This window comes from Podarcis melisellensis (assembly GCF_964234715.1).
Source record: "Podarcis melisellensis genome assembly, chromosome: 9".
NCBI classification, from domain to species: Eukaryota; Metazoa; Chordata; class Lepidosauria; order Squamata; family Lacertidae; genus Podarcis; species Podarcis melisellensis.
In genome coordinates this window covers 54,955,988-54,983,032 of record NC_138541.1, presented here as the reverse complement: position 1 = coordinate 54,983,032, position 27,045 = coordinate 54,955,988, and the positions used below count along the sequence as shown (strand labels likewise).

Here is a 27,045-nt window from a genome sequence, read left to right as displayed (position 1 = left end):
ATGCAAACAGGTTCTGTCTGTCCAGAACTGCCAAAATGTGTGTCTCGTTCCATTTAAGGCAGATTCCTCCTCCGTCCCTAGTAAAGGAACCATGTGTTGGAACTTGCAGCTAAATCCTATAACACAAGGGGTTCACCTGAATATGCGAACAGGCGCTTGATAACTTCCACTGCAATGTTCAAAAGTTTCAGTGTCCCTTACTGCTGCTTCTACCTCCTCAGAAGAACTCTTTTATTTCCTGTAACTCCGGCCTCCAATTTTCTATTCTTTGAAGCTTTTTATACTTGGCTCTGTGAATAGACTTGAGATAAAAGACAAAACACTCAGCCTTTTCGACTTAGCTAGTGCCAGTTATGAGTGGTGCCGACTGCCTGAAGAGAACTGTCATTCAAGCAAGCTCGGGACATGCCCAATTTAGATGAGGAATCCTGCCAGACAATTTTAACCTGTCCTTTGGGGGGGGGGGGAACCATTAGTGTACTGTTTGAAAGGTTGTTGCTTGCCAGCAGGGTCTATAGCCCAACAGACCAGGGAGATCATGATTTCTTGTGTCTGATGACAGCGATAAATCTATGTCCCCTGAACTTATATTTTGATGTGTCGTTGAGAACAGGCTGGCCGTTCTGCCTCCAAGTAGTAAAACCAGTTGTAAGGGTGCTTGGGGATTTCATGTGGTTCACATTTTTAGGTGGACTGGTCTGATTTGCACTTCCTGGAGTTAAGGGAGAAATCCTAACTCCCCACTCCCCATATGTATGCAGTCTAGCAGACTTTACAGTTTACCACCTCCACAGTTCTTCTCCACATGGGTGCAGAAGGCAGGCAGGTAGATTGGTGGTACATTGATTGGACTCAGATCATACCCTATGACATCACATGATGACAGCGAGGCCCACTTAGAAGCCTGTGGATCCCAGGCTGTGTCCCTGTTTCTGAGCTGGCTGTAGGATCCTACAGGTTCAGGATACCACCGCCCATTGAAAACACACACCCCAAAGAGCCTGCTGGCACCAGGCTGACAGTGCCATTGCTGTACCAGCTTAGATGATGAAAAGGTGCAAACATTACTAGTATTGCTCAGCAGAAGGGTGGGATTCTTAGAATTATATCACTGGAAGAAACGTCAAAGGAGACCTCAAACTCCATGCTAAGGCAAGAGATCAACTCCTAAAGCATCTATGACTGGTATTTGGAAAGAGACAGATCCTCTAAGCATTTCCACTCCCCGATAAACAGGGAGTGTGATGCTTACTGTGGCATGATTCCTTTCCATTGAAGAGCAGCCTTGGAATCGCAATGTGCTCTGTAGCGCCGATTAGATTTTGAAGGAAGGGTGTATTGCTCAGTGGCTGAGAGCATACATTTTGTTTGTAAGATTGTCCTTCAGTCCTTGGAATCTAGTTAAAAGGATATCTGGTTAAAAGGAGAGCCAGCATGGTGTAGTGGTTAAGAGCAGTGGACTTGTAATCTGGGGTACCGGGTTCGCGTCCCCGCTCCTCTACATGCAGCTGCTGGGTGACCTTGGGCTAGTTACACTTCTCTGAAGTCTCTCAGCCTCACTCACCTCACAGAGTGTTTGTTGTGGGGGAGGAAGGGAAAGGAGAATGTTAGCCGCTTTGAGACTCCTTCGGGTAGTGATAAAGCGGGATATCAAATCCAAACTCTTCTTCTTCTTCTGGTAAGAGTGTTGAAAAATAATAAAATAAAATAATTATACGCCACACATCTGACTGGATTTTCCCCGCCACTCTGTCTCTGTCTGAGACCATTTCCATTTATTAATCGTACTATAACCCAAGTTCTCTGGATGATAACCCAGCTTAAACACAATTTAAAACACAAATTCAGTAAAACAATTAAAGAATCCTAAAAAATCAAAATAGCCACATCAGGGGAGATTTAAGTCTTTTAATGTCAGCAGAGAGCCACAAAGTTATGTTATCTTCATGTTCTTTGCAACTTTGAAAACTTATTTTTGGAAATACAGAAAATACTTACGAAATATGATTTCTTAGAAAAGGACTATGGAGTAAAAATACTTGGCAGCACTTGCCATAAGCCAAATATACCTGACTTTGATTTTGCTTCCACTGTGTAACAAGCCAGCTAGAAATCTTCTTTTGATGCTGCAGGATCAATATTATTTGACAGCTTTGTCACTTGTAACAAACCTCGGAAATACAGTTTCATTGGAAGCAATTGCCACTGCATCTTGTTGGTTCATGGACCCCAAACTGAGAATCAGAGCAGGGATAGAGATTGTTGTAGCAGTTGCAATGACAGTAGCCGAAGGCAGCACCACAAGACCTTTTTAAAGCAGCAGTCCCATATGCACGAGTTCAGTAGTGCTTCCTTCTGAGCAAATGTGTAGGCCAGTGGCACTGTCGGTTCCATTTCATCCAGTCAAAATGGTTTGAATTTATACCTGCAGAAGAAAATTGCTATTTGTATTACTGAAAATAAATAAGCATATATATACTCTAAACCTCCTGCAATGGAGGCTGGTTGATTAAGACAAATGGGGCAGTGCTCCACCAAACTCCGTTTGCCCTTAGCCAGCCTCTGTGTGCTGACCTTCTTACTTACATCCCGTCTCTCTTTTTGTAATAATTTTTAATTTGTAATAATTTTTGTAATATTATACCATAATCATGTTTTATATCTATCCATATTATCCATTGTATTTGTTACATTACAAGTGAGATTAAAAACCTGCCATTTTTTCCATCTGCTTACAGTGGTCTCCTAGATAAATTATAATTTCCCCCCATTATTTCTTGAAGTTTTTGTCCTCTTGGTTCCTGAGCTTTTTGGTCAGCTTTGCCATTTTGCCGAGTCCAACAATTTAGTTTGCCATTCCTCTCTGGCAGGGACTCCTTTTTTTTTCCATCTCTGGGCTAGTAGCATCCGTGCAGCTGTTGCCACATACATAAAAAGTATTTTCTGCTCCTCTGAAATGTCTGTGTCCTATGATTCCTAATAGAAAAGCTTCTGGATTTTTAACACAGTCACTCAATGAAATTTTGTTGGCAGTGCAACTTAGTGCCCAAATTAGTGCCCAACTGTAGGGAAACAGAGACGAAAACCTGTTGCTTGATCTCAGGAGCCACGAGCAGAGTAAAAGAACTGTGAGATCCGTGCGAGCAGGAAGCAAACAGAAAGAGTCCCAGTCCCGCGGCCGCTTAAATGCTGCAAACCATGCCCCCCAACCAGCCAGATTGGCCAAGGACTCCCTGTGACACAGGGGGCCTAGTCACACCCCCTCCTAAGCGTGGGAATGCGAAGTTTGCTTGCAACCCCTCCCCTCTGGGAAGAGGAGCGACCTTGCTTGATCTCAGTAGCCATTGTGCTGGTTACAATATATTAAACCTCATAGTCAAACAACAGATTTCCAAAAATATATAATAGATACATGTAATAGACCTATATTGTGCATATAATTTGGGATATAATTAGTCAAACTTCTTTTTTAAAAAATAAACAACAACAAGCAGTTTGGACATAAGAGGCGCCAGGCAAAAACGTTCCTTTTCAACCAGAGTGTTGCCTGACTTAATCTACATCTTTGGGGTTGGTTTTTTTTTATTGGGTTGTTAGTTTTGTTTTAATTTTATGTATTTGATATTTTATGTGAACCACCCTGAGACCTTTGGGGGTATAGGGCAGTATGGAAATTAAATGAATAAGAAGAAGGCATTCAATATAAGTTTGAGCAACTCAAACCCCCCCCCCCAATGTAAGAAATCTCTTTAAAATGAATACCTCCTTCACTGTACATGTCTGGTGGTACATTTGCCATATACTTGAATGCAAGCATGTCCTTTTCAAGTATTCATGTCTCCAAGCAATTAGCATCCCATGGAGCAGGAAGCAGGAATGAGCATGCTTGCTCCTTGTTCATCTCCACTGTAGTCCACAAACTGGAGGGTGGCCATCAGTGTGGGCTTTTCCCACTCAGAAAGGTTCCCTGTACATTTTAGAAAACTGATTTCCCCAGATGCTAAACCATAAGGGGAGCCTACCTGAGTAGAAGAGGCTCCTCATTGCAGCTGAACATCCCCCAACTAGCTGAGGATGATGGGGATGGCATTGGATAGGGCAGAGTGAGTGTGCTAATTCTCACTTCCTCCTCCATGTGATGGCTAAATGAACCCATGAAAAGGGCTGCAACACATTACAATTTCCTCCAGGCAAGGCCTATCTTTTAATTTTACCTATAATGATTTGAACACATTGCAGCTGGTATGTAAATAATCATACTCTCCAAGCCTACTGATGCTAATCACACTCTGCTTAGAAAGGCACAAAGGTTAAATTCACGGTGATCGTTCACTGGGTTTTGAATAACTGTGGCGCGCCTCTAGTAATTCATGCTACCCATGATCTTCAATAAACAAAAGTTATTAAATCAGTTTCACCGACACACGAGAAAATCCATTAGCCCGAAAATCCATAGAAAGCACGCAAGGCATGCCAATGTGATCCCCAGAAAATGCTTTTAAATATGCAGATATGAACTAGGCTGTGGCAGACCTCATACATTATTTAAGATTACAAGCAGAGGCGTCGATATTTAATGTTTGAATGTGCAGAAAATTGGGCATCTTGGAATAAATATGCTGAGCGAATATTTTAATCAACATATCTTTGTAACCACAACTGGCAATCGGAAGCATGATGAGGGATTGTTCCTAACTCAGTTAAAGTTCGTTAATGGGGAAATCATTTCAGCCAAATGTGTTGATTCATTTCTCTCAACAGGCAATCTGTTGAGGTTTAGGTGCCACTGTCGTTCACCCAAGAAACTAATGTAGTACATTAAATTGAAGTGTGTTGTGGTTGTTGGCTATGCTGCAAATTTACCAATCAAACTCTTCTTCCTATTTAGAGGATAAAAATTTCACAATAAAGCAAAACATATGGTATATTTGCTTCATACTCCAGATTATCATGAACATTTGTTAGGGGAAGTAAGTGTCACAGAGATGTTGTTAGCCACATACCCATTTGCTTTTGTTATGGTAGCAGTGGCTGTGTGAAGAGCGGATGAACAACATAGCTTAACTAGTCAAAAGACCTAATGAAATTGTAGTGCTTCTCATCACACATCGCATACGATGGAACAATCTGTTTGGATGATGGGGGGGGGGGAAGCTTTACAGGGACATTATTTGCAACCATCCCTGTCAAACACAAATATATTACCAATCACATGTTGTACAGTAGTAGCTGCTGTTGTTGTTTTAGAAAAAAAAACTTGAAGAAACTTTTAAAACCCATTAAAAGTGATGATGATGATGATGATAAATTTATACCCCACCCATCTGGCTGGGTTTCCCCAGCCACTCTGGGTGGCTTCCAACCAAATATTAAAAACAATACAGCATCAAACATTGAAAACTTCCCTAAACAGGGCTGCCTTCAGTTGTCTTTTAAAAATAAAAGAGTTGCTTATTGCCTTGACATCCGCTGGGAGGGCGTTCCAGAGGGCGGGTGCCACTACCGAGAAGGCCCTCTGCCTGGTTCCCTATAACCTCACTTCTCACAATGAGGGAACCCCGGTGCCGGGGCCTCATAAAAATATGAAGCCTCATATTGGAACTTCTGATTGATTAAATATTGGGCCTGGGGAAAGAAGTTTGGGGAAAATGCTATCTTGCAGGATGGAAAAGAAAGGCTGGATATTAACTACAGCAAGAATTACTCTGGAGTGTGTATATTAAATACTTTGAATTATTGGTAATTATGTAATTGATAGAAAGGTGGAAGTACCTCTTATGTTGTGTTGTTTTATTTTCTCTATTAGAAGTCCTTTATTTTGGATTGAGAAGGGCCCACATAGGAAGGGGATAGTTGGAGGGAGATGATCCCTGCAGGAAAGGCAGGGTAGAAAGGTTCTTTCAGAGTAGGAGACTGGGAGAAGAAGTAGGCTCCCAGATGGGAGATGCGAGGGTCTACCTTTATGGAGAGATGATATGATATAAATGTGATAAAGGGCCCTTATAGACACTTCCTCCCTCCTTTATCTCTTTTTGTCTCTTTCTCTCTTTTCTTTTGTCTCCTTTTTTCATTTCTTGGTTTCTTATAATTTTTGTTTTTTAGATTAGTTTGATTTTTATTGTATTTTATGTTGAAAACTTTCAATACCAATCCTTATTTTTTAAAAAGCTAAAGAAATATTTTTAATAAGTGATTTGGTCAGCCCTCAATGTAAAATCCATGAGATGTTGTTTAGTCATTTAGTCGTGTCTGACTCTTTGTGACCCCATGGACCAGAGCATTCCAGGCACTCCTGTCTTCCACTGCCTCCCACAGTGTGGTCAAACTCATGCTGGTAGCTTCGAGAACACTGTCCAACCATCTCGTCCTCTGTCGTCCCCTTCTCCTTGTGCCCTCCATCTTTCCCAGCATCAGGGTCTTTTCCAGGGAGTCTTCTCTTCTCATGGGGTGGCCAAGTATTGGAGCCTCAGCTTCAGGATCTGTTCATGTCTAATCTTTTAGTGAGCCTCCGCTCAGCAGGCTCTAACAACCCCTAAACATCTCTTGCTTGATAAGGCTTCATCCTGTGCTTACCAATATGCCTGAGGTGAGCACAGATATCCCCCTCCCTTCTCCCAGATTCGGACCTTTTAGAAATGCCAGGATTACATTTTGAAATCAGCACACTGTCTCCAGCCTACTGGTGCTATTGAATAATGGGTATCAGGCAGACAAGAAAGTTCAGAAAGCAGATGATGGGGCCGTAATGGAAAGGCAATAAATTATGCTTTCCGTAATACTTGAAAGAGAAATAAAATGACCCTCCTGAGCAGGTGCTGGTCACATACAGCCTATGAGCTGAATGTAAACTGCCCAAATTTGTACCATGGTTTGCAGTCTTCCAAGTTATAAATGTAGATGGGATGCAAAGTGAGGTGAGGCTGAAATGGACTAGGTGCCACCCCCAGGCTTTAGATTTTACCCACTGTATTAGAAAAGGAAACCAGTGATGTCCCTTAAAAAGGAAAGATGCATTAGGTTTATAGTGTCATATCACTCTAGAACATACAGAATACAAATACAAAATATTTTTAGAAATCTAAAGGGTCCAAGCGGCAAGAGAATTCCATTCTCTTCCTAGCACTGTTTTGAAATTCAGTAGTGAAGGACAGAATAAAAGAGTTATCCAGGCACTTGAGGATTTTATACATTACATGGGTACCTTGGGTTACATGCACTTCAGGTTACATACACTTCAGGTTACAGACTCTGCTAACCCAGAAATATTACCTCGGGTTAAAAACTTTGCTTCAGGATGAGAAAAGAAATCGTGCAGCGGCAGCGCAGCAGCAGCAGGAGGAGGCTCCACTGACTAAAGTGGTGCTTCAGGTAAAGAACAGTTGCAGGTTAAGATCAGACCTCCAGAACGAATTAAGTGCTTAACCCGAGGTACCACTGTACTGGGAAGTTTCAAGGCTTACGGAATGGGGAGGTTCATAAAGATTGTTGTGCAGTTTGGTATCTGGGAAAGAAGTTCCCATCTCGAAAGTATGGCCAAAAAATGTTAAATGCAGAAACACTAGCGTTGCTGTTAAGTCAAGCAGCATGTTTTTAAATACCTCTATATGCATAATGATAGAAAACAACACTAGAGAGGAAAATGGGAAATTGAAGCTGCATGTCTCATAAAATGGAGGGTAGGGATGCAGATTTTGAATAATTTCTTTTTGGAGACCTGATGGGGTAACAGAAACATGCCTAAGTGCTTTCTCGGTGGGTTTATAATAGTATCTGAATTGCTTGATAGAATTACAGCCTCAAGATTCTCAGTGGTGCCTTGGTCCATATTTGTTTTCTGTTGCTATTAGTTTAGCTCCCTGCATTTTTTTTTTTAATAAAGTAGCAAATTTTGAGTCTGCAAGGCAGGCCACTGAACAAATATGGGTGCATTCTTTTGTTGGTTATTTATTTTAACTTTTGCATCCGCTTTTCCGAAACCAAAAGTTATACAATAAGCACAACTAATATAAAACAGTGTTTTTTGTTGTTTTAAAAAAATGTCTTTATGAGTTACTGCAATGCACTCTATGTGGGACTTCCCTTGAGGCTGAATTAGTGCAGAAAGCTTCAGCACAACTGCTGACAGGAGTGAAATTCGATGAGCATCCTATACCTGCGCTTAAAGATCTGTACTAGCTGCCAAGTTTGTTTCTGGACTAAGTTCAAGGTTTTATTATGGGTACATAATGCCCTTAACAGCATGGAATCAGTTTACTTTAGGGACCCCTTTCCATATATTCAAGCATTTTGGTATGCAGAACTTAAAACGTTTACAGGTGCTATATCATGTTGATTGGAGACAATCTTTTAGCGTGGCCACACTTATGGTTTTGAAACCCCCGTCTTATTGGCATTAGGCAGGTGCCTTCTCTGTATTGATTAAGCACTTGCTGAAAACTTAGAACCATAGAATTTTAGAGCTGGAAGGGACCCTGACAATTATCTAGTCCAGCCCCCTGCAAAGCAGGAATATGCAGCTGTCGCAAACCTGCAACCTTTGTGTTATCAGCACAACACTCTAACCATCTGAGCTACGGTACGTCCTCTCCTCTCCGCCCCCAACCAAGGCTACTTAGACACACACACACACACACACACACAATTGGTGATTTCTGTATCTTATTGATAATGTCTAGTATACCTGCCTTTTACCAGTGTTGCTAATTTTACCCGTGTTTCATTGATAATGTTGTTATATGCACCACTTGCAGAAGCACCACTTTTCTGCCTACATAAATTAATGCACCTCTCTCCCCCCTCTCCTTCTTAACCTTTTGCGCTGGAAGGCATCCATATCCTCCTCCCAAATCTCTGAAAATATGGAAACTGTTCATCATAGGATTATTCTTCCTGAGTGCATGCCGCGAATGTGATTGCATGACATGCATTATAATTAAATATGTTAAATACAGAGCACCAGCAAATGTTCTCACTAAGCGGTAATGCTAATAGCAGTATCTAACTTACAATCGTTCCCCCCATTTAACTCCCTTTCCCTTTCAGTGGGAAAATGGCATTGGAAAACAATATTTAAGATAGAGGCATTTATTGTCCTTTTATAGACAATTGTTCCAATAACTGTTTAGTAGTTCTGGGATCATAGGGTGAAAATTGTATACCTCAGCGGCTGTCCTGCTTGTGGCTGTAATGAAGTCTCGGTAGTAATCTAATTGTATTGACTTAGCAGGAAAGTGGAATTCTCATTGACAGTGTACAGGCAAGCAAATTGCAGTATCAGAAGACACATGCTGACATAAACCCCATAGACACCGATGTCAAGGGAAAGTGTTCTTCCCCACCCCCCTCCTAGAGAGGAGAGGGTATGAAACAATTAGGTTCCTCTGAATTCAGTAATTTTTTAAACAAACAATTTGACTTTATTCTATAGATTTTTTTTCTCTCTAGACAGACGTTTTGGCCCAAGCTTTTGATGGTCGCTTCCATGGTCATGTGGCATTCAGTCACATCCTGGAAAATTCAGGTTGCACAATTAAAGCTGGTTTGGAGCTCTTGCCAACTCACTTCCTGAAAAGATTGGACGTTTTGTGACAAGAAAAGCAACGGGGAAATCTATTGTAAAGTGTGGGAGATGTCAGAAAGAATAAGGCAATAAGTCAGAACGAAAGCTCAATAGACAGCCAACCAAATCAGTTTGTCTAACCTTAGTGCAAACAAATGGCAATGCTCAATAAACAGATAATCTGAAAATAAATAGACTTTCTAGTCTTTTTCATGTAGACTTTCCAATCATTCCTAATGTTCAGAGAACACTACCCACGTTTCCACAATGACCTGTCTACTGAAGAACCAAATATGCATTGGTGAGGCTTCTGTAACGTATTCTAGGTAAACAAATCCATTCACATAAGGGCAGGAATCAAGACCTTAATGTGTCACTACTAATCCATGTGAACATTGAGTGTGCCTAGGACACATCCAGGACTTCAAGGGAAGATTTGTTTTAAGGAAGCTAGGTCATTATTGAAGAAGCCCTCAAAATCTTTCTTGGATTCCCTGGAACATGGTTTGAAAAGAAGGAAGGATTTGAGTATTGATGCCTACAGAGAAACTCCCATGGTGTCTTTTGTCCAGTTCCGCATAATCTATCAGTTTTAGTCTCCATTGGACAAATTTACTGGAAAAATCAGATATATTAAAGACCAAAAGTTCATTGAGGACTGGGGAAAATTGGTGGATTATCTGAAATATATATGTGGTATAAACACAACGTTAGTGGGATTTCAAGAGGCACTGTAAAAAATCAAATAAGTATTGTTTATTAAAAATAATGGGATTAAGGAGAAATAATGGCAATATAAAAAAGGGAATGCGTATTAAAGATACAAAAATGGATGACTTTCAGAGACGCTGAAGGAAGTTCAAAACAGACACAATTTGTTGTATTCGGGGTAAAATGTATAACTGGATGAAAATTAATAAAAATTTATTGGGGGGAAAAAGAGAGAAACTCCCATGGTGAACTCTTAAGTGTAAAGCTATGCCTTAGCAGAGCAATGAGGTCATAAATGGTAAGGGAAGGCTACCTTCATCTTGAACAGAAAGCTTCTGGGCAGCCATTGTCTTTGAGTCGTGAGCAGTCTCACTGAGAAGGGCAACATATGCCAATCCAATCTAGCAGTAAATGCCTGTGTGGCCTTGGTGTGAAAAGCAAATAACTCTGTCTGAGTGGCATGAAAGTAGGTAGGCTGGATGAGCATGACCACTGTATGCATAAAGGGTGGGAGGAATTGACTGTGGCTCCTGAATTGAGTGAAATCTCCTGTCTTTAGGTTTTGAACATGGGTTTGCAGAAGAATGGGTGGTGAGAAACCTACTATGCTTATTAAGAAACATCTCCCTAATGGCTCCACCATTGTTTGGAGTGCCATATTTCTCTGAAAGAACTAAATTCTTAATTTGTACATGCAAGTCAATTAAGGTGGATTACATGGACTGGTGGGTTACATAATTCTCAGTGGTGGGAGGACTTTTGGTTCCAGGAGCAACTTCATGTAGCCTGTAGATATGGAGTGGCATGGTGTACAGAGAGAGAGAGAACTTAGACAACGGTGCAAATCCCAGCCACTTTGGGCTCTTTCTCTGGCCACTCTTCCCTGCAGTCCCTGATAGACTGCAGTCTTTCCTGTAGCCCTTCACAGCATTTCATATACATCCCATTCTGGTGGCTCTTGGTGTGCAGGCAACATTGTCAGGAAATAACTGTATGAACAAATATATTTGATTCATGTGACAAAAAGATGGAGTATCCTGCCTATGTCTTGTTGAGGGAAGGGTTGTTAAGTGTCGGTGCTATTGCAGTAAAATACTTCCTCCAGGTAGATACAAGATAAAACACCGAAGGCTGTGGTTACCACGGAGAGGGCTCCATCTACTGATCTTGGGTTGCTTCATAGTGCTACTGAGGTGAGGAAGGGATAATGGCTTCCTTCTTTCCTCACATTGCCATTGGGAGGGAAAGGGTTTGGAGGGTGATGGGCCTTGGAGGCTCATGAGGGTTGTGTAAGTGTGTGAGGGAATGGTTGGGAGATTCAAGAGGGAACATTCCATGATGGATCAGAACCCCTCAAGATAATGTTATTTTGAGGTCATGATGAGGATAATTTGGTTTTTAGTTGGGTTTGGGAGAGACCAAAGCTAGACTTGGGATAGACTTTTGGGGCAAAAGCTTTGGTATGTCCAACAAAAAATCCAACCAGGTAATTTAGTGCTCATTACATGCACAATTCTCTCTCTCTCTCTCTCTCTCTCTCTCTCTCTCTCTCTCTCTCTCTCTCTCTCTCTCTCTCACACACACACACACACACACACACACAGAGTTATATTTGTATGCTGCCTTTCCATAGTTCAAACCATGCTCAAGGTAGCTTATGACATGAAAAAGATGCATAATTGCAATGTAAGAAAAGTAGTAATAAAAAATAAACATCAAGAATACACCGCCAAATGGAACAATTTCTACATAAATCACAAGATCTAAAATGAAGATACAAAAAATATCAATAACATCAACAGCCTGTCCCAACAAGACCCCCTAAACAATACCCCAGCACCTAAATATCCAATAGATACCCTGCGAAGGAAAAGTGATATAGGTTATGAACACAGAATTATATTTACTCTTTTTAAAAAGTTGTAGAGCTTAGCTGAAATAAGGCCTAGTTGTAGGAGATAAGTCGGAATAAATCAGTTTGAGCAGCGTTATCTGTTTCTTTAAAATAAAAAAAAATAAAAATGACAAGACTAGGTATATTTAAGCCGCTTGCCTTTGAAAAGAGCTTCCATGGTAAATCTATTTGTCTGACTCGTGGAGTCTTTCTTTTACAAATCAATCCATAGCGGGAAGAATAACTGGCCATTATATATAGTTAAATTGTAAAAGTCCAATTTTTATCTATCACGCCTGAAATACGGAGCCATTTTTTAATACATAATGTATGTATTTATGAGTTTGCAGCCGGAGAAATGATGACTCCGGTGCTGTTATGCGCCATCAGCTACACTGTGTGATACATATTACCCTACATATGGTAGGATGCCAGCCAGCCAAACAGCACGAAGGAAATGTGAAATAATGCTTCATCTGTAAGTTTAATTAACGCCCCATGCTGCACAAACCAGACGCAGGGTGAGTGACTTGCTGGCATGTTGAAGAGAGAAGAGAGGTGGCCACAGCATGGACTGCATAGCTAGAGGGCATGTTACTGTCAGGGGGAGTAAAGGAAGCCAGCTGGTTCTGGTAAATTACCTGTCTAAGGTTTTGAAAGAGTTCTCCCTAGCTTCTGTGGCTGGTTAGCAGCAGATTGTAGATTCCCCCCACCTTCCCCTTTCTCTTTTCTTATTCACTCTAAATGCTGATGCGCGCACTTTTAGCTTAGAGTGTCTATTTTAAAAGGCTTCTCCCCAAGCTATTGTGACGAGTTTCACAGCTCACATGGCTCAGAGTCTCCACACAAGCACAAAATAATAATCTGATCTATATACGGATGGGGGCCAAGTCACGTGTCCTCATACCAACATCATATTTTTGTTGAGAATAAATTATCCGGGAAAGGAAGATACAAGGGAATGTTTATTGGCTTATCTCTGCCTGGGTATCGATGAGCACTTGCCACCATGTGCTTGGATAACCAGGTATCTGTATCATCCTGCCAAGTGGTCAGGAGAACTTTCCCCTGCTTTTGTCAGGCATCAGGTGCTGACAACTGGTAGTTGAGACAGATGGGTAGAAGCAGCACGTGGAGTCAAGTCTTTATGGAAATATAAATCATACGAAGCCATAGAATGTCAAACTGCCTCGATCCAGTGTACCTGAAGGAGTGTCTCCACCCCCATTGTTCTACCCAGACACTGAGGTCCAGCGCTGAGAGCCTTCTGGTGGTTCCCTCGCTGCGAGAAGCCAAGTTACAGGGAACCAGGCAGAGGGCCTTCTCGGTAGTGGCGCCCGCCCTGTGGAACGCCCTCCCACAAGATGTCAAAGCAATCAACAACTACCAGACTTTTAGAAGACATCTGAAGGCAGCCCTGTTTAGGGAAGCTTTTAATGTTTAATAGGTTATTGCATTTTAGTGTTGGAAGCTGCCCAGAGTGGCTGGGGAAACCCAGCCAGATGGGTGGGGTATAAATTATTATTATTATTAATTATTTATTATTATTATTATTATTATTATTATTATTATTATTATTATTATTATTATTTAAGACCACAGAATGCCATGTGGTTTCTTGAAAGGCAGCTGCATCAGTACTTAGCACTGTCAAACCACCAACCAAATCTGAGCGCATGTCAAATAAAATGAAAGTTGTGCTCAAGCTCCATTTCAGATTTTCAGGTTCCAAGTTGTTCTTCAGCTCCCTCAAATTTGAAATCTGGATTTTGAAATTACAAATGATATGTACTAGTGGTAGACCCTTCAAAGGACTTTATAAGCTCTTAGTGCAATTAAGAGAAACCCCCGTGATCCCCTCTTAGGCATGCTCATAACTATTGTTTGCAGCCTCTTCTTCCAGGCCATAAGCTCTCTTCTGTATTTCACAAGCGTGACCTGCTGGTGGTTATACCTGTTAGTTAGTAAAAGCAAAAACTTTTGCTTAAGAAGCAAGTTAACTGGCAGGGAAGGGATGGCTAGTGACTGGACCCAAACCTAAAAGGGATTGGGCCCAACTTACAAAGGGGCGAGCCTTTTTGAAGGAGTGGGGAGGAACTTCACAGTTCTGAACTCTCCCCAACAGGAAATTCACCCCATAGCAAAAATTCAGCTGGTCCAACTTGTGTTTGAGAAGTCACTTACAGCACTGCAGAAATTATTATAGCACCAGAGGGAAATGATGGAGTGGCAGTGGATGTGTGGCAGCCAAGGATAGAGAAACCTATTAATTTTGGTACCTCAAGTTTCTCATTTCTCCAATCTTAAATCTAATTCTCCACAGTTGCGTGTCAAGGTCCCCAAGCCACCCCAAATAAACTCACACTTCACACATCAATTTTGTTAAAGGTTTTTGGCATGATTTTGGCCACAACTTTATTTAAATACACACGTGAGTGGTTGCTTAGGCATTGGTTACGACTATCTGTCCCTGCCCCAGGGACAGAACTGACTTCCAGATTCCAGCAGAAGCCAGTCAGGGAAAACAATATTGGGGAGAAATGAAGCTGGGCATCAGACCCTCACTTCTCACCTGCATGCTCCCGAGGGCTTGCATGGCCCAAGCCCGATGCCAGGGACTTGGACGAAAGGATGGCAAGTCCCTGGATTCCTTTAACGGAATTCCCTTGCAGCACCACCATTGGAGGGGCAGGCACTTACCCCTCCACCAACCAATTTTAACCAATGCCTAACCGCCAACCTTACAAGTTGTGACAATTTGCTATGCAGTAGGCAAAAACCAAATGTCACCAGCCCATCAGCCAAATGGACAAAATTCCTACCAGGCCCCTGCCCCAACAGCAGGTGACCCCATGACAGGCATAGCAAGTTCAAGCAAAGAACCCCCCCCCCCAATTCAGGGAGGGTGGGCGGGTGATCCGGTGCAGCCCAAGAGGACACCCAAAGCTGTGTGTCCAGTATTTAAAACCTTTGACCCCTCCTCCAAATTGGTAACTTCAAAATCTCCCCAGAGACTCGAATTACCCAATCACTGCCTCTAGCCATCCAAACGTATCTGCCCAGCAACAGTGGGGTGGCCTGCTGGCCCGCACCACAACACGTGCTCTCTCTCAGGGAGAACACGCTTTCTGCAACCATCTCTCTCTCTCTCTCTCTCTCTCTCTCTCTCTCTTTCTCTCATGAAAATCTGTCATTGTTAAATTGAAAATTTCCAGTTTGTGTGCAGTAGCATAATATTAATATTATTGCAAAGCAATTTCCCCTGAAGTAATGCAGTATTCACTCTGCCCTTCCTTATATTCTCTTGAGAAAGGGCTTTGTGTGTCGGCCTCATCGCAGCTTGCATTTTCCTGATTGTTTTATGACAATCTCTCAAAGGTAGAAGCTGGTCCATTGGGATGAATGAGGCACTGACTGCCCCACCACTCTCAAAGCTTTCCTCAAGCCAGACCCTACCTGCAGGTATATACCGTAACTCGCAGCCAGTCAGGTGGTGGCTCCCCTGGACATTGGCTCCGCCTACTTTTGGTCCCTCTACTTCTGCCTTACCAGCTTCAGTGGCTCCAAGCATCATTGCTAAAAGAAAATTCCATTCCCACCATGGCTCCTTTCTCTGCCCCAATTGCCTTTTAACCGATACAGTAATTGAATACATCTTGCTTGTTGCAGAAAGAATAACGTTTCCTGTTTGGGTGGACTTGTTTGGAAATACGGCAAATGTTTGATACATAAACAGCATGTGTTAGCACTTTGGAGAGAGAGAGCATATGCTTATTGGTTTGTTCCTTAAATTTGAGACATCGTTTCTTACATTGAAAGGTCGAAAACATTAATTGTATCGTGTCTTGTTAATGAGGAAAATGGCTCTAAAACAACAGAAGTCTTTCATTTCATTTTTGCCGGTCATTAATATTGAACCATTTTTGTACGAGGAAAAAATGCAGGTGTGCATACTGAACAGATCATAAATTTTTGTTAGAATAAAAGGATGTGGAAATGAAGGGATACCATAAAAGTTAATCCAGAAATCATTAAAGCAATTTTTGCTAAATACCAGAAGATTAGCAATCTAGTGAATACATGTGCCCTGACATTCTCAGTTATTAACTTTCTAAATTACCATATATTGAGACTAGCTTGAAATGAAGACTAGAATTGTTTTAATTGAGAACAGTGAACTATTTTCCCCATGAGATTTAATCTGCGTCATTTGCTTTCCCCCTCCTGAGTCTGGAGGAGAGTGAAAGGACCAGTAGCTGAGTCCATCCTTTCTTTGCTTCTGGTCCCAGTTGCTTCAACTATTAACCTTTATTCAGAGCCAGCTCTGAGCAATGTAAATGTTAGAGAGCCCAGCTAAGGCCTTGCATCCCAGGCTAATTGAGGAATGAAAGGCTCTGGCCCCGTTCTGGAAGAAATGCAGCTTGGACATCTGAGATGGGGCCAGGATACATCCCCACAACCATTTTATTCACAGGATGCCCCTTTATGCAAGAAATGGCATTGCGATCAGTTGCAGGAACTGGAGGTGGTAGTTGGCAAAGATGGAAGCTAAAGTCCAGTGAGTTGCGTCCCTCCCAGCTGTTAATATGTCTGAAAGAAAAAAATAGCAATATCAGACCCTCCAAGTGTCCCTATTTTCCAGGGACAGTCCTGGATTTACAGAAGCCGTCCTGGTTTCTTCTGTCTTGATCCTGTAATGTCCTGCTATTCCTTAGGACATCCCTGTTGTTAAGTTGCAGGTGAACATATCAGATGACACAGCAATTCTTCAGACAGCTCTTGTTTATTCACAGCCCAGGACAGAACTGAACTGAAGGGTTCAGCCAGCCTGCTTATATAGAGCACCACAACAATGCAACAGTAACAACTTTCTATAACTATCCAGTCACTGAACGTCACTTTCAATTCCTTATTTGCATATATGGACCTGAGTGAAAACTATCTACAGTATCCCCCTGCTGACCCAGGGTGAGAACTTCAGTACATAACACCTGTTTTCATCCGAGGAATATTGGAGGCTATGGAGTTATGAGACCCCTGACCCAAGGAGATAAGTAACTATACAGCCTTTAGAAGACACCTGTAGGCAGCCCAGTATAGGAAAGGTTTTTTTTTAAAAAAAGGTTTAATGTTTTATTATGTTTTTATATGTTGGAAGCTGCCCAGAGTGGCTGGGGCAACCGAGTCAAATGGGTGAGGCACATGAAATTTATTACGGTCAGAGACCAGCTTGAGAAACACAAATGGAACTACAATCCCAATAGCAAAACAAACATTTAAAACAATATACAGCAATGGATTTTAAGTTTAAAAGTGTGATAGGCATGTAAACACTTAAAAGCTTTAAAATAGACTACCTTAGAGAGATGACCCAAAGTAGCCTGTGGATCCTATGGGTGGTGTATTATTATTATTATTATTATTATTATTATTATTATTATTATTATAGGACATCCCTATTTTCATAAGAGAAATCTTGCAGGGTATGCAATATATGTTAATGACAGAAGTCTAGCAATGGAGGGGAAAAGGGGATGAGCTGCTTGTTTGGGGGAGCATTTGCCTCATCTCTGGTACCACCCATGTTTTGGTTTTTCTTTCATCTTTCCTGCTTGCTTCTGCTTTAACAAGCTATGACTGACATTGTTAAGAAAAAGATCCTGTTTAAGCTTATAGCTGTGTCTTCTGTGAGGTGAGGCAAAGAACCAGCTCTGCAACAGACAGAGGAGCGAATGGTCTGACACAGCGTGAGGCAGTGTCCTAGGTTTCTGTAGCTGGGGGAACACTGTGTTGCATTCAGGTCCCATTACTGAGCTTATCAGCAGCACATCAGGTTGGCCACAGTGAGCATAGAATGTTAGTTTAAAGGGGATTTGGTCTGATCTGGCCCGGCTCTTATTATGCTCTTGGGAAAAGGGAGTGTTGGTGGTATTGTAATCCTTCACATGGGAGCAATGCAGGAGGGAGAAGAGGAGTGCATTGAGGTGAACTTGATTATCTACACAAACTAGGGTTTTTTGCAGTGTTTGAACACCAGCCAAATGTATAGCAAGTACTTGAGTATTTAATTCATCCGGATTCATACATACTTCTTCCCTTGTTTTTCACTTCTTCATGCAAAATGATGTTTTGGAAACCATTTATTTTGCACTCGAAGGCAACGCAGAAGTTTTCATTAACATTATATATGGTAAAACGAAGTCTGAGCTGAAGTAGGCACTGAGATTCCTATTGAGTTTAATGGATCCAAGATTTCATTTATTCATCTTACTTTGTCTTTTTAATTTAGCTTCCCTCCTTTCAGCTTTGTAATATGGCTCTGATATATACATACGACACACACACACACATTTGTATTGTATAATTACAACTAATGATGGGAGGGAGAAAGATACTCCTAGTGGGAACAGGGAAGCGGTACAACACTGTAAAATGCTTGCCAAATGGGTGGAAATTAATGTAAATCAAATATGATGCCCTTGCAGCAAAATCCTATGCATATCTAATCAGAATCAAATCCCATTCTGTTCTATTGACTTACTCCTGAGTAACTGTGTCTAGGATTGCAGCCATAATGCACTATTGCAGGCATCCCCAAACTTGGCCCTCCAGCTGTTTTGGGACTACAATTCCCATCATCCCTGACCACTGGTCCTGTTACCTAGGGATCATGGGAGTTGTAGTCCCAAAACAGCTGGAGGGCTGAGTTTGGGGATGCCTGCACTATTGCATTGTTTCACCCTTGGCCAACCCTCTAGGTTGTGGGTGTGGTCAAAATGAGTAGCTGTGGATGCCATCCTCTTTTGTGTGGTTTCTTCTTTAATTCTCATTATGCGTGTTAATTCTCTGAAACTTTATGCCTGTATTGTATGGCTAAAGCGGGGGAGGGGAGTAAACATTGATGGTTAAAGGGGGGGAAAACCAGGTGTGTTATTTTCCTACTGTATTTGATTTGATTGTGAAAACTTGAAAATTTATTAATCACACCATCCAACAAGAGGGAGAACTCCTTTGGGAGTTCATTAGTTGAAACCTGGGACAATTGTTCTAGACATAGTCCTATTTAAATGGTATATTTGATTGAATATTCAGATAAATACTTAATGATATTTTTATTTTTTATTTTTATTTTAATAGATGACACGTGAACAGTATATACTGGCAACACAGCAAAACAATCTGCCCAGAACAGAAAACACTCAGCTTTATCCAGTAGGAATTTATGGTTGGCGAAAGAGGTGTCTATACTTCTTTGTCCTCTTGCTATTGGTTACCATGATTGTTAACTTAGCAATGACGATATGGATACTGAAAGTAATGAATTTCACAGTGGTAAGTAATACTAAGATTTGTTTTTTATTTGTGTGTATATACATGGCGGTCCTTTGGTGTCAGTTTTCAGGGACCTCTGTTTATTAGTTGGATGGTAAATTACTTTTTTTAGCAGGTGCACCATTTCAGTTTTCAGTGGGGAGGACAAAGCGATATGGGGGGAGGCTGGGAGGTGGAAACCCACAGCATAGTTTAACGATTAGCTCTTCAAGATGGAGTCCAACAAAACTTGTTTTAAGAGCATTCAGTTGTGCCTACATTCTTACAACATTATTCTAATCCAGGAGTGGAGAATTTAATGGCTCCAACTCCCATCTTGCCCCAGTATGCCTGTCCAATGGCTAGGGATGATGGGAATTGTAGTCCAACAACATCTGGAAGCTGAGAGGTTCCTCAGGCCTATGCATAGACCCTTCCATGTCCTCTTCACATCACTTAGGTCTCCAGTCTGGTGAGGTGTTGGTGTTTTTTACCTTCCATGCCTACAATGATTTGCGGCAGCTTTTCATTCTCCTCTGATCCTCAGTTACAGTGGAATGATTCCATCATCATTTTGCATAGGCAAGTAGTCCCTGGGTGTGCAGAACCATAAAGCTGGCCAGAAACATGACTGTTCCTGAGGAATAATCATGAGGTCCTGAAACAGAGGGTGGGTGATTAATTCTTGGCCCCCTCCCCACTGTTCTAATTCAGTTCCCCTGCTATTCAGAAATTATGTCTACTATGGAATGAATAGCACATTGATACCAAATCATAAAGCACTGCAGATTTATTGTGTAATTTTAAAAGGGAGATGTACTGTCTTCCCCTTGGTTTTTGTTTGATAGAGTATTATTTTGCCTTAGAGAGGTGTGTTCTTTTTATATGTTTTTATCATACAAATCTATGGAATATACACTTTGACAATCCCTTGGTTTTATTATTCATACGTATATCAGGGTATATTATGGGCACAATAATTTTTATTTTGAAACGCAGTGTCTTCCTCATCTCTATAGATCTACATTGTCTTGTTTATGTATTAAAATTAGGGGTGTAATGACTGTGCTAAGATGATTCAGTGATCTTGCTCAGTTAAGAATTATGCCTATGTATTGGGGGGTGGGGGGAAACCAAGAGTACAGAAACAACCAGATTCAGAGCCTGCTAAAAATACAGCGAAAGCAATTGTGTCCTTTGTCATGATGCATTTAAATGTTTCTTGCCTGCATTTTAAACATTTTCTTAATCTGGCCATTTCTGTATTTTGATGCACAGTATTGGTTGTATCAAATGGAATGTATTGCAATGATAGTTATCAAAGCAATGAGGACTCTGTAAACTGATCACAGTGACATACTGTCTCCCTTTCAAAAGTGGGGTTGAAGAATCCTTTACATTTCCACAACAGTATAAAGGTACATCTTTATTCAGTGAAGCTAGTGGGCAATAGGCTGGAGACAAATATAATGTCTGACTTCATGCCTGTATAATTTACATTTTTCTTTTGTGGGGAAGGTCTTTAGCTTCAGTTTTAAAATGCTTAGGAGACCACAGAAGAGAGGTCTGTAAATATCTCTTTACAGCTGGATATGGAGAGGAGTGCTCAAATATGACAGCTAAAAAGAAAATGGCAGCTGCCAGGCGATCAGAGCTGTGAGAACATTCCAGTGAGCTCCCCTTCACCCAAAATCCTATGTCCTCAGCCTCAGTCTCTGAAGGTATCTTTACAAACCTCTATAGGCACAAACACTATAAAGCAGACACTTATATCAAAAACCCAAACAGGTGACTTCAAATATTTCATTAGTATCATCATAAGAACAATAAAATTCTTCTTAAACTGATGGTTCTCATTGAATCTATTGTGTCTTCTGACAATGGCCAATCAGATTCCTCCAGAAAGATGACAAGAAGAGAAGGATGCCAATTCTTTCTTTTCACCAGAATGATCCCTTGCAACATACATTCTTGGCAAGTGAAAATGGTGACTGCCTGTCAATCAAACTACAAGTTCATTCTAGTGATGATAAGTTTCTGGGCGGCTCCCAACAAAATATAACAAAACCACAATAAAACATCAACCATTAACAATTTCTGTGAACAGGGCCACCTTCAGGTGTCTTCAGATCACCCCACAACCACCTCTGATGTGAGAAAGGCGCTTGTAAACTGCAGATCTTAAAAGAGTATGTTTCTCATTTGAATTGCATACTATGGAGGCTAATTTGGGTGGGGTGATGGTACTCGGCTTTGCATTCTAACAATTTGAATATGGAAAGCACTGTAGACAGGGCTATTTAGGAATGGCGCTTCAAAACACAGCTCCAGGTGCAAAAGTCTTGCTGGAAAGTTTGCTTCCTATAGCATATTTTAGAATCATGTTTCATATTTAGCGTACAAGGTGATGAGTTGACTTCCTTCCGTGCCTGCAGACTAGAGGATTGAGGTCTTTGCTTCACTCGTTTAAGTTGTATGCATGTGGCTGCAGTAATTATACAAATGGAGGCTTAACGATTTCCAAAGATAACATTTGAAGTCTAATGCACTTTATACCGAAATCCAGTCTTTCATGACTGTACTGGCTATGGAATTTCAAGAAATCACTTAGCTAATGTGGATTTTAACTGCCCCTTCAGTTCTAAATCCAATTAGATTGTACACAGTTGACAAGTGAAAATTAATCTTTAATCCTCCTTTGTTACTCTGTGAGAATGAACCAGCATCTTTCCTTCCCTATTCAGAAAGGAGCTGTAGAAAGCACTGAAGGAAAATAAATTAAGAGTGATATTAAAAAGCAAGAAAAGAAAAGTGTAAATTGTTCGGGGAACCTTATTGATCTGCCACAATTAGATCTCACTTTCATTATTGCTCTTTGCTATCCCTCAAGTGTGGATTCATACTTGTTAACATTTTATGTTTGAACAAGCTGAACGTGTTGTTTTCAGATGATTCTGTTCTCAGAAAGGATTGACAGGATGGTTTGGGGTTTTTTTTTTATTATACAGGAGCTATCAGATTGTCCTTTCCAGACTTTATACTTTATGTGAGATGATTAACTTCATATAGAGGAATACATAATAGTTTTACAAGGCAGTGAGAGATTCCAGGGGTACCAGATGCCTACCTAGGTTCTGTGTTTCCTTTTAGGAAATGAGGCACAGTGGAGGCTGTGGTGTCTTTATTTACACATATATACAACTTGAGCCTACGATGAGCAGGCACATTTCATACTCCAAGAGGCTTCTTCCATAGCCCCAGCATCCTTGGATTTAAGCAGACCCACAACCATTGCTCTCAAACATTGCTCTCCGACCCCTTTCTCTCCAGCCCACAGCTTACTGCTGTTTACCTCTTAACTCTCTCTGCACCCTAGGTTTTCAACCAGTGTGTCGTGGTACCTGGGGTGACTTGAACGATGTTCAGGGGTACCGCAAGCAGCTCTGCCCCCCTTCCTTCCTTCTCAAAAGTTTTTTTAAAAAAAGAATTCTGAAGGGCTACCTTTTCGTTAAGAAGTATTAACCAAATGATATATCTGAACTTGTCCAAATAGAGGAGAGGACATGAGGCTGTGATGATGTGAGGGACTGAGAATTATAAATGCATATAGGTCAGCAATAATCTTTATACACACACACGCGCACACACACACACACACACAGAGTGCTTTTCGGGGGGGGGGGGACACAGGGCTACACATACCCCTAAACATTTTGTGAATCTTTGTACTTTTGTCTATTTACTGTATTTATTTTCCCCAACTCGAATTATAAAATGGTGATTTTCTTGAGTCAAAATGAGAGTACCCCTAAACATTTTTAAATAAAAAAGCACCATATATATATATATATATATATATATATATATATATATATATATATATATTTGCTTTCGTAGATTTTCACGGGTACAGGAATGCAGGTTTTGGTGTCCTCGGGTGTCTTCCCGTGTAAAAGTTGGGGTGTCTAGGCGACGTTTCGACGAGGTCTTACTCGTCATCTTCAGGCTGGTGCTTTCGGCTTCTTGTTACTGGAACAGAGCAGGATCTCAGTGTTTGAGTTCCTATAAATACTGTTGAGGGGGTGTGGTGTATAGCCTCCAATGTTCTGGGCAGAGAGGAAGTTCCCAGGCTAGTGTGCCTTTTCTTCTCTCTTTTCTTTGTATCTCTCTTCACACAAGTGCCCATTAATGAAGCCTTGACAGCCATTCAAAACAAATACAATCCCCCCGAATACATCTTAGACCTGACCAACCACTGCCTAACCAACACGTACTTCATCCACAATGGACAAAGATACAAACAGATAGAAGGAGCACCTATGGGATCACCCCTCTCACCGGTCATCGCAAACCTGTACATGGAACACTTTGAAACCAATGCTTTAGACAAGTCAGAACACAAACCCAAACTTTGGCTCAGATATGTTGACGACACCTTTGTAATTTGGCCACACGGGAAGGAAAAACTGGATAGCTTCCTCACACATCTCAACAGCCTACACCCCAAAATACAATTCACTATGGAAATAGAAGCCAACAACCAACTTCCCTTCCTTGACGTCCTAATCTACAAAAAACCTGATGGCTCCCTAGGACACACTATCTACCGGAAAAAAACACACACCAACCGCTACTTACATGCACAATCACACCACCACCCTGCACAAATAAACTCCGTAGCCAAGACTCTCATCTCCAGAACCAAACGCCTGGCTGACAAAGACCACTTGACAACTGAGTTACAGAATCTCTCAAATGTGTTAATTGCCAATGGATACCAGCAAAACAGGGTTACGAAGCTAATCCAAAAAGAAACACCCCCCAAAAACCAAGACACAGAAGAAAACAATGGCATGGCCCTCCTTCCTTATATCAAGGGCACTACAGATAAAATTAGCAAAATCCTCCATAAACACAATATCAAAACAGCCTTTTGCACCAACCAAAAAATAGCCAATGTCCTCAGAAACCCCAAGGATAAAATCCAGTTGGAAAACCAAGGGGTCTATGAAATACCCTGCAAAGTCTGCCCAGCCACGTACATTGGACAAACAAACAGACGAATAAATGCACGTATCGCAGAACACAAGAATGCCGTCAAAAAAGAAGAAAAAACTTCCTCTCTTTTCCAACACATGAAAGAAACAGGACACGAAATTAATTTTGCAGATTCCAAATTGCTCTTTAACATGGAACATCACCACAAGAGAATAATCATGGAAGCCATCGAGATAGAGAAACACCCTCACAACATGAACAAGCGTGACGACACATCCCGCTTGCCAGACATCTGGAAATTAGCCCTCCCCACAAAAACTGACACCAGATCCAGAGGCACACAGAACGCCATCACCAATCAACCACACCAGACCCAAACCCAGACCCTCTCCACAGATAAATTACAGACACCATCCAGTAGCCAAACCATGGTGGCACCTCCGGATGCTGCACCCCCCTGCAATCCCTACACAGATCTGGCTGACACAGGCCACAAAACCACAGCTCGCCCCTATACACGAAGCCAAGCCAGAGCACAACTAAGTGCAGTACAGCCATCTTCTCAGAAAAACTCTTCACAAAGTTCAAGAGGTCAAGACACAAAGACTTTAGCAACTAATCCACACCTAATGACCCACCTAAGTGGTACTCAGGATATCACTCAAGAAATCACTCAAGATATCCCTCAAGTAATTAAGGAACAAAAGAAGAAAAGGCACACTAGCCTGGGAACTTCCTCTCTGCCCAGAACATTGGAGGCTATACACCACACCCCCTCAACAGTATTTATAGGAACTCAAACACTGAGATCCTGCTCTGTTCCAGTAACAAGAAGCCGAAAGCACCAGCCTGAAGATGACGAGTGAGACCTCGTCGAAACGTCGCCTAGACACCCCAACTTTTACACGGGAAGACACCCGAGGACACCAAAACCTACAATATATATATATATATATATATTTGCTTTCGTAGATTTTCACGGGTACAGGAATGCAGGTTTTGGTGTCCTCGGGTGTCTTCCCGTGTAGAAGTTGGGGTGTCTAGGCGACGTTTCGACGAGGTCTCACTCGTCATCTTCATAGGAACTCAAACACTGAGATCCTGCTCTGTTCCAGTAACAAGAAGCCGAAAGCACCAGCCTGAAGATGACGAGTGAGACCTCGTCGAAACGTCGCCTAGACACCCCAACTTCTACACGGGAAGACACCCGAGGACACCAAAACCTGCATATATATATATATATATAAAAAATCACTTTTAAATAATGAACTCTTTGAAGTCCAGTTTTACCACCTAAATGTCAGCATTTTCCTAAACATTGAGCTTCCATAAACTTTCAAAAGAAAATGCTTGACTTCTGGTTCAGTTCCCTACCTGCGACCCTCAAGTATAACTGCTTTGAAGCTAAAATAATAATAATTAATTACTTGTTCCACTTGTCGCGTTAACAAGAGATACTTGTTCTTTCCTCCTAAGTCTATTAGAGGTTTTTCTTTAGTCTTCTGGAGATAGTAAGTGGAATACAGATGAACAGATACCTGGCAGATATGGATTAGGAAACACTGAGCTTAAGAGGAATCCACAGGTCAAAAAGGAAAAAGGCAAAAAAGCAGAGGTAGCTCTAGTTTAACACACGGGTGAATATAATACTTATTTGCATCCTTTCTTTTAATATTTCTACAATAGGCAACAACCCAACCGTGAAATAAAGATTACTGGGTAGGCTATTGAGGCAGCAAGAATTTAATTTTAACCAAATGAAACTATCCATTAAGCACTAATTTAGAGACTTGTGGGATCACAGTGTCAATATGTTTTTCTTGAATATCCATGAACGATGGTGGTGATCTGGGCAGGGTCTTTTTGATGAAAGTGATCTACCTTTGCCAGAAACCATTTGTGTAAAAAAGGACCAACTCGCTCCCCCTTTCCATTGTGGCTAGGTTCTTCCATACCCAAAATTGCCGGTGAGGTAGACCAATCCCCTATTTTCCCCAAATCTGTGGGTAATTCTAAATGTATTGGTGTGTATCCAGCTAAGCCATACTTAAGAGTAGACCCATTAAAACCATGAATTGAAAACTTAGGCATAACTTACTTAAATCATTTTATTTCAGTGAGTATGCTTTAAATTTGCCTTTGGCATAGACTTTACTACCCATTCCATTTCAGAGCTCATAGTCTTATTGCCAGACTTCTCCCCCCCCCAAAAAAAAATGGGGATTAGGTACAAATAAAATTGTGGCTCCTCTTAATGGTACAACACAGTAGGGGTATAATTTATAAAGGGTCAGTGGACATGGTGGGATTGAGGACACACTAATCTGTTCTGGACCTTCAGTTTTTGATATATGACATTCACTTAATGGTTTCCCTCTTCAGTGTACATGTTAATGGCAGTATGCTGTTGTATTATATTTTAATAGAATTACCTGAATTTTCCTTTCAAAATGCTAATGGAATCACATCATTGCATTGTGTCTGCTGTGCCTCAATTGTTGTTATTTGCAGCCCATGTCCATCAAATCCTCACAGATGAATCAAGTACAATGTGTTTCTGTGGCTCTCCCAG

At 41.3% G+C, this 27,045-nt stretch overlaps 1 protein-coding gene across 2 annotated transcripts in view; it reads left to right on the top strand.

Annotated features, from left to right (window-relative positions):
* SGCZ (sarcoglycan zeta) overlaps positions 1 to 27,045 on the top strand; it is a 559,799-nt gene that overhangs the window by 325,131 nt on the left and 207,623 nt on the right. For both annotated transcript variants that reach the window (XM_081924603.1, XM_081924602.1), the window contains exon 2: positions 19,302 to 19,496. In XM_081924603.1, coding sequence (XP_081780729.1) covers positions 19,302 to 19,496 — 195 coding nt within the window. The remainder of the gene's footprint in view (positions 1 to 19,301; positions 19,497 to 27,045) is intronic.